Source organism: Nomascus leucogenys, chromosome 3 (genome assembly GCF_006542625.1).
Source record: "Nomascus leucogenys isolate Asia chromosome 3, Asia_NLE_v1, whole genome shotgun sequence".
Lineage (NCBI taxonomy): Eukaryota > Metazoa > Chordata > Mammalia > Primates > Hylobatidae > Nomascus > Nomascus leucogenys.
The window spans coordinates 31,591,248-31,599,888 of NC_044383.1; the positions used below are offsets into that span (position 1 = coordinate 31,591,248).

An 8,641-nucleotide genomic window follows, 5' to 3' on the forward strand; every position below is an offset into this window, starting at 1 on the left:
ACTTGTATACTAATCAGGGAAATGAGCAAATAACTAGGCAATCACAGTATAAAAAAAGAGAAGACTGGAAGAGAAGACTGGAGAGGCAGGGCCAGACACAAAGGAAGGGATGGCTTTCTTAGGAGTTTGGCCTTTACCCTGAATATTGGAGTAGGTGATGAACTTGATCAGATTTGCTATAGTATACAATACTCTCGGTAACCAAGGTTAGATTTGAGGAGACAGGGATATCAATTAGAAAGCCAGTATAGGCCGGGTGCAGTGGCTCACGCCTGTAATATCAGCACTTTGGGAGGTCAAGGCGGGCAGATCACGAGGTCAGGAGTTCAAGACCAGCCTGGGCAACACAGTGAAAATCCATCTCCACTAAAAATACAAAAATTAACCGGGCATGGTGGTGCACGCCTGTAGGCCCAGCTACTCGGGAGGAAGGAGAATCGCTTGAATCCAGGAGCTGGAGGTTGCAGTGAGCTGGGATTGTGCCACTGCACTCCAGCCTGGGTGACAGAGCAAGACTCCATCTCGAAAAAAAAAGAAAAGAAAAGAAAGGCCGGGTGCAGTGGCTCACAACTGTAATCCCAGCACTTTGGGAGGCCAGGGTGGGCAGATCACGAGGTCAGGAAATCGAGACCATCCTGGCTAACATGTGAAACCCCGTCTCTACTAAAAATACAAAAAAATAAAAATAAAAATAAAAAAAAGCCAGGTGTGATGGCAGGCACCTGTGGTCCTAGCTACTCAGGAAGCTGAGGTAGGAGAATGGTGTGAACCTGGGAGGCGGAGCTTGCAGTGAGGTGAGATAGCGCCACTGCACTCCAGCCTGGGTGACACAGCAAGACTCTGTCTCAAAAAAAAAAAAAAAAAAAAAAAAAAAAATTAAAAAAAGAAAGAAAAAGGGAGGCTTGGGTCCCTGAGGCCACATAGGCAGTTGAAGGAGCCTTGTGCCCTGCTTCCTCGCCTTCACCCAGGATGCTTGCTGGGACTACTGTGCAGCACTCCTTGTGCCTAGCTTTACTGCCATGTGAACCTGAGAGAGCTCCTGAGGTGAGGCACACCTATGGAAATGCTCCTGCCCACTGGCTTAGGATCCTCCCCTCACCTTCCCAGGGACTTCAGATCCCCCTACTCCAGTCCTGCCCGGGGACCTTGGATCTGAGACCTTGTTCACCACTCAAAACCTTCAGCAGCTGGGTGTGGTGGCATGTTCCTAAAATCCCAGCTACTTGAGAGGCTGAGGTGGGAGGAGTGCTTGAGTCCAGGGGCTCAAGTCCAGCCTGGGCAACATAGCAAGAAATTGTCTCAAAAAAAAAAGAAAAGAAAAAAGGCAACCAAGGCAGGCATAGTGGCCTGTGTCTGTAGTTCCAGCTACTTAGGAGGCTGAGGCAGGAGGATTGCTTGAGCCCATAAGCCACTGCACTCCAGGCTGGGCAACACAGCAAGATCCTGTCTCTTAAAAACAGAAGCAAAAGGCTGGGCACGGTGGCTCACGCCTGTAATCCCAGCACTTTGGGAGGCCGAGGTGGACGGATCACCTGAGGTCAGGAGTTCGAGACCAGCCTGACCAACATGGAGAAACCCCATCTCTACTAAAAATACAAAATTAGCTGGGCGTGGTGGTGCATACCTGTAATACCAGCTACTCAGGAGGCTGAGGCAGGAGAATCACTTGAACCCTGGAGGTGGAGGTTGTGGTGAGCCGAGATCGCACCATTGCACTCCAGTCTGGACAAGAGTGAAGCTTCGTCTCAAAAAATAAATAAATAATAAATAAATAAATAAATAAATAAATAAATAAATAAATAAAAATGAAACCCATCAATGCCAGAACTTACCCCTTTCTCAGGTACTCAAGGCCAAGGACTTTGGCTTAAGATCTCCACCCTCCTATTGAGAGACTTCTGTCTGATAGCCCGCTCAGGAACTCCATTGAAACTCAGCCACACGGTGATCCCTGTGCTGTTTCCAAAGTCCTGCATCCCTGAGCTGTCTTCCAAAGTCCTGAGATGCAGTTGGGATCACTTGCACCCTCCACATTGAAAGGAAGGATAAGGCTAGTGTGATCAAGCACCAAGCCTGTAAAAGCAGGTAAAAGTCACCATCTAAGCCCACCTGCTGTGCTCAGAGATGCTGGGCTGGGTGGCCTTCATCTGGAGGCCCTACTAGTGGGTGGTCCCAGGGAACTTCCTTGAGCCATACAACCTTAAGGAAAAACCTGGCTTCCTTCCCTTGCCCATGCCCCCAGGGGCCCACTGAGTAGAATTCCTTCTCTTCTGGGCACAGAAGGAGGACCAAGCCAAATCTCAGGCTTGGGAGATTTGAGAAGAAGCAACAATGATTAAGCAGGATCATGAACAGGAAGCAGCTTCCCACTGAGGAGCCATGATGAGCCCAGTTTCAAGACCAAGAAGAGGAACTCCTTCCAGACCAGGAAGGGGCTGAGGTGGAAGCCAAGATTGGAACTGTCCCTATCCCTGGGCCTCTGGGAAGAACAGTAGCTTGACTCCAGGTATTGGTAGGCAGCCTGGCTTGAGGGCCAGGACAAGGGCCATCCAAGCTCTGGAGGAGGCCAAGATGGTACCTCAGGACTTGGCCATGTAGATGAGCCACCTCAGGACCTCTATGAGGCTGAAGAGTTAACACCAGCCATAGATAAGACTAAGTAGCTACTTCTCTCCCCTGAGAGACAGGAACTGTCCCTAGTCTCATTAGTCCTAGCCTGAGTCCACCTTAAGCCCAGGTTAAGGCTAACAGAATCTAAGCTGCAGGTCCCAGCTGAGGACAAAGTTGAGCGTCAGCTCTAACCTTGGCCCCAACCCTGGACAAGGGGTATCTGGGACTGGGGATGATGCTGAGTAGCTGCATCCAGGGTCCTACCCTAAGCTAGAACCACGGGTCTATCCTAGGCTAGCTAGGCTGAGGGGTTACTTAGGTAGAAATGAGCATGGGGCAAAGGCCTCTTCAGAATTGAGCCTGTTGAATAAGTCCAGACAAGCAGCGATCTGTGTTGCAGATGCTCTTATTTCTTGACTTGGGAGAGTCAGCAGGAATATGGGGCTCTCCAGGTAGCTCTGCTCCCAGTGAATTTTGTTACTGAGCCAGAGAGCTCTGCAGGCAGCTCTCCTGTCTGTGGCAAATCTTCCCCTAAACTAGAGGCTGCTCCAGAAATCCTGGTGGAGACAGGCAAGGACCTAGGGCCCAGCAAAGTTCCTACTCTGGAGCAGAGGAGTCCTGGGGAAAGGAAGGTGGAGCTCTGTAGTCCTCCTCCTCCTCTTAGCGGGCCAGGGAAGTCAGCATGGAGCCAGGGATGGGGAGCACATCCAAGCCCAAGCAGGTGGGACCTGCTGGGCTGTTCAGTGAGGTGGCTCCAATCTTTGAGCTGCTACTTTCTAGCCAAATGAACTTGGTCAAGTCATTTAATTTTTCTAAACTTCTATTTCCTGTAAAATGGGAATAATATCAGTACTTTCCCCACTGGGGTTATGAGAAGCATTAAATGAGGGATTATATAAAGATGAGTAGAATGCCTGGCTTGTATTAAATGCTCATAAATGTTAACTATTTTCATGATTGGAAGTGGGGACTTTAGCCAAAAGATCCAGATCCAACCACTCCCTCTATAACCTGCATCCTCTGAGACCCGTAGCTGTTTAAAAACACACAACTGTGTATATATTAAACTATGTATATATTTAACACACACATCTTAAAAATAGCTCCAGATGACAGAACAGTATTGCATACACAGGTCCATACATGGGCCCCTCCAAGTCCCAGGCACCCTTCCCTGATCACTGTGTCCCAGAAATGATTTCCTGTGTCAGTGACACAGAGGACCTGTCCAAGCAAGCCTCCAGTCCCAAGCACGCCTCCAGGCCCTGAGTGTTCCAATGCCTGAAGGGTAGTCATAGGTCCCGAGGTGGAGTCGGGGGTGGAGTGCTGGGGTCCCATAGGATGTCCTCATATGGGCTTAGAACTGGGCCCGAGGGCCATCCTTGAGCCCCAGTCTGCTCCAGCAGGGCTTTGAGCAAGCCCACAGTGAGAGGGGGCTCTGCTCCAGGCTCAGGGAATGGGGTAGGGGGCCCCACCTCATCTGGGAGGTATGTCCGCAGTAGAAGCAGGAGCTCAGCTGGAGCCAGTTCTGGTGGGCACAGGCGGCAAAGGAGGGGGAGGTGAGCATCAAGCCGGCGGTGCTGGGCAAACTCGGCCAGCAGCAGTTTGAAGATTTCACTTCGAAGCAGGGGACTGGAGGGGCCGAGGGCCAGGCCAGCATCCAGAGCCCGATCCCATTGCTCCTTTTGCACCAGCTGCCTGACAGCTTGGAGCACAGCTTTAGGCCGCCCACTGCTCAAGAGCAGCTCTAGCTCCAGAGCCTCAGGCCTGGTCCCCTCCTCACCTAGCACTGCCAGGGCTCGGCGATACAGGGGCAGTCCCGGGCCCCCTGCCCCCCAGCCCGGCCCGCCCTGCTGCTGTGCCAGCTCCACAAAGGGTGGCAGCCATCGAGGCTCCAGCTGGCACAGACATTGGCACAGGAGTTCAAAGGGGGGCAGTATTCCATTGGGGGGTTCTTTTCCAGTGGTTATTCCCCCTAACACTTTCTTCCACACATCAGGGGGTGCTTGGGACCTCAGCTTGCCATTCCCATCTGGCTGGAGCTGCAGGGCCCTGAGGGTGGCACCCCAGGCTGCTGTAGGAAGGGCTTGGAAAACGGTGTTGAGCTGGGCCAGCTGGTCTCCTATCAACTCGGTCCTCAGCAGGCGTGCCACTTCCTGCTCCGCCAGCTCAGTCCAACCAGCCTCCTCATCATCCCCAGCCACCAGCTGGGCCTTCAGCTGCTCTAAGCCTCGGTAATCCCGAAGCTCGGTCCTCAACATGATCAGCAGTGTAGATGGGGGCAGGTGGCCCCGGAGGATGGAGGCCAGAGCCTGAGGTGCCCGGAATGTGCTGCTGTGTCTCAGTTCTTCTGGAGTGAGCTGGGCACCCCGCAGGCTCCGCCGCTGGTAGTACCCGCAGGCCTCCTCAAACACCAGATCCTTGGCTGAAGGCAACTCAACACCCTGTGGGGCTTCCCAGCCCACACAAAACAGACCCAAGGCTGAAAGCAGACGAAGATTCCCTCGGGTCTCCAGCTCCTCCTCATCCTCCATGCCGGGGGCTGGCGGTTCTAGCAGATGTACCCTGTCTGTACTTAGGACCTTCCTCTCCAGCAGCTGCCCACTGCCCATGTCCAGCAGTTCCAATGTGGAGCCCAGCACACAGGCCAGAGTGCCCTGAAATGTGCCTAGGGCTGCAGACCCCCACGGGCCTACAGGTGCCTCCTGCAGGGTGCCCACAGCCCGGGTACCACCGTGGGACTGCACTAGGCTCACGGTACCCCCGAAGTCAAGCAATAGCAGGCCCTGGGGAGTTGGGGCCCAGGTGTGTACAGCCAGTGGCTCCCTGGGGGACAGCAACCCAGGAAGGCCTCGGAGCAGGGTCCGGAAGTCCCATGTGTCCCCTCGTCCAGGATTCAGACTCTTACTGTAGGAGAGGCCAAGCCGTGGGGCAGCCACCATCACTTTGCCCTTGCCTGGGCTCCAGATGAGTAGAACGTGGGCCACGCCAGGCCACGTGGTGGCAGTGGGCACCAGGAAGAGGTGTCTGCAGGAGGCCAGCAGCCCGAAAGCGGGGCAGTGGTGCAGCAGGACGTGTGTGCGGCCCAGGCTGGTGCTAGCTTCTCCGCTGGGCTCCAGGGTCCGGACGCACACACAGTGGCTGAAAGCGGCTGCTGGCGACCCTGACGGGCCCTCGGCCCGGGCCTGGCGCTCCTCGCACCACACCAGGCGGCCTCGGAGCGCCGCCACTGCCACAACGCGGGCTCCCCCGCTCGGACACAGCTCGGTGCTCTGCAGCAGCAGCCAGCCGGGCCCCACGCCCGCGCCCCACACCTCGGCCAGGCCACTCTCCCACACCAGCACCAGCGCCGGCCGCGCTGGCCACGGCAGGAAGAAGGCGTCCAGCGGGGAGGGCTGGCCGGCTGGCCAGGCCCGCTCTAGCTCCGCGCCGGGCCCTCGCGACGCGACTAGCAGCTGTGGGGCTACCGCCCCAGGGGGTCGCAGGAGCAGCAAGTGGCGGCCGTCCGGGCTGCCACGGACTCGGACCGCTGAGTCCCCGGCCAGCAGCTCCCGGAGCCGCGCCGCGCCGCCGAAGGCGCTCAGGTCCGAGAGCAGCCGCAGAGTCCCCGATCGCTTCATGGCGCCGCCGCGCGGGAGCGCGCACAGGCTTTGCCCAGGTCCAGCCGCCCAGCAGGGAGAGGCCCGATTCTCGGGGGAGCGGAGCAGGGCCAAGACTTCCGTCCCCCGTGGATGAGGTGAGCAGAGGCCGGGCTGAGCGTCGACTCCGCCCCACCAGGCCGGCTCCGGGATGGCTCCCGCAGTCGCCGTGCCGGCACTACACGCCCGCCGGGGGAGGAGCCACGGGAGCACCCCAGGGGCTCAGCGCCTGGACCGCGCCCGCCCGGGCACTCTCTCGGCGCAGGGGGAAGCCCTTCCCCAGACCCCAGGACACCGCCCAGTGGCCCGGAGTCCGACGCAGGAATAGGGATTCCAGCCCCCTGAGCCCCTCTCCCAAGGATTTCACCCCAATTTACTCATTCAGGAAATTTTTGTTAAGCACATGCTTTGTGCCAGGCTCTGAGTAGACAGCCCTAAACAAAATAGAAAACCTCAACCTCATGGAGATGACAATCTAGTGGAAATAGTAATAAACATGGCTGGGCGCGGTGGCTCACGCCTATAATCTTAGTACTTTGGGAGGCTGAGGTGGGAGGATTGCTTGAAGCCAGGCGTTCGAGACCAGCCTGAGCAACATAGGGAGACCCTGTCTCTATAAAAATTTTAAAAAGACAGAAAGAGAGAGAGAGAAGGAAGGAAAGACGGAAGGAAGGAAGGAAAGAAAACCACTTCCATATCACTATGTGACAGCCTTCTCTATCCCCTAGTCCCTTTTACAGATAAGGAAGATGAAGCACAGACAGATTACGTAATTTAACTAAGATCAAGCAGGTATTAAGTGGTGGAGGTGGGATTTCAACCACAGGCACTCTGGCTCCAGTCAGCGCACCAAATCACTTTATCATATCAACAACTCATCACCCAAACCAAAACAGAGAAACATAATTTAGAAGCACTGAGCCTGTGTGCCGACTCTTCAGTAACACCTACAAATTTGTATGCAGGGGTCCTTGCACCCCTTGACTGCCTTTTCAGGTGAGCAGTTTTCCTCCTCTCTCCAAGGCCAATCCCTCTTTATGAGCCCTGCCTCTCCTCCCCGGCCCCTACCTTCCTTGAGAACTTGCATCCATTTCTGTTTCACTGCCCTCATTCCGTCCTCAGCATAGAAATACCCTCTCATCTCTCCTGTCTTGGAATTCGTTCTTTCATCCTCATCTCCCCACTTCCATCTCCATCACTCCCTCCCCCTTTCCTTTCTCAGTCAATTTTCTTGCAAGGATGCTACATTTGCCACCTCCACTTTCTTTCCTTCTATCCTCAACCTACTACTTCCCTGAAGTAGCTTTTGCTGAGGTCTTCAAGGACATTTTTATTTGACAACCTTCTCATTGAAAGTCCCTCCTGTGGTTTGCACTCCATCTTTCCTGGCTGGTTTTCCTTTCTTTTTTTTTTTTTTTTTTGTTTTTTTGTTTTTTTTTTTTTAGATAGCACTACCTTGTTTGCCTTTGGTCCATCTTCCTCCATCCTTCATTGATTGATTGATCGAGATAGAGTCTCACTCTGTCGCCCAGGTTTGAGTGAAGTGGCACCATCTCTGCAACCTCCGCCTCCTGGGTTCAAGCGATTCTCCTGCCCAGCCTCCCAAGTAGCTGGGATTACAGGCACCCACCACCACGCCCACCTAATTTTTGTATTTTTAGTAGAGACAGGGTTTCACCTTGTTGGCCAGGATGGTCTTGATCTCTTGACCTTGTGATCCACATGCCTCGGCCTCCCAAAGTGCTGGGATTACAGGCATGAGCCACCGTGCCTGGCCTATTTATTTATTTATTGAGACAGAGTCTTGCTCCATTGCCCAGGTTGAAGTGCAGTGGCACGGTCTCGGCTCACTGCAATCTCCATCTCCCAGGTTCAAGCGATTCTCCTGCCTAAGCCTCCCTCCCTAGTAGCTGGGATTTCAGAAGCACACCACCATGCCCAGCTACTTTTTGTATTTTTAGTAGAGGTTGGGTTTTGCTATGTTGGTTGGCCAGGCTGGTCTCGAACTCCAGGCCTCAAGTGATCTGCCCGCCTTAGCCTCCCCAAATGTTAGAATTACAGACGTGAGCCACTGCACCTGGCCCCTCCATCATCCTTTAAATGTGCCCTTCCTCCTATATCCTGATTCCACTTTGAGCCCCTTTCTTTTTTCTTTTGCCTACAGCTCAGACATCTCTGCTAAGCTCCACAAAAAAAAGAGCATCCAAATGCCTACTATTTATTTCTGCCTAGAGGTCTCATCTCACAGACGTTTCATTCTCAACATGTCCTAAACATCATCTTCCTGCCCCAAACTGCTCCTCCTTCAATTGCTCTTAGTTGACATAGATTTCTTTTGTTTTTGTATCCTATCCTCATATTTAGAGTAGAGCCTGACACAAAGAAAGTCTCCA

At 54.1% G+C, this 8,641-nt stretch overlaps 1 protein-coding gene across 1 annotated transcript; it reads right to left on the reverse strand.

Moving 5' to 3' along the window:
- Window positions 1-3,666: 3,666 nt before the first annotated feature.
- HPS6 (HPS6 biogenesis of lysosomal organelles complex 2 subunit 3) lies at window positions 3,667-6,350 on the reverse strand. The gene has a single exon (XM_003255386.4). The coding sequence runs from the start codon at window positions 6,228-6,230 to the stop codon at window positions 3,903-3,905; it is 2,328 nt and encodes a 775-aa protein (XP_003255434.1). The 5' UTR covers window positions 6,231-6,350; the 3' UTR covers window positions 3,667-3,902.
- Window positions 6,351-8,641: the final 2,291 nt, after the last annotated feature.

Excerpts from the sequence above, each read along its gene's own strand:
- HPS6 (XM_003255386.4), bottom strand. The coding sequence starts at position 6,230 with ATGAAGCGATCGGGGACTCTGCGGCTGCTCTCGGACCTGAGCGCCTTC.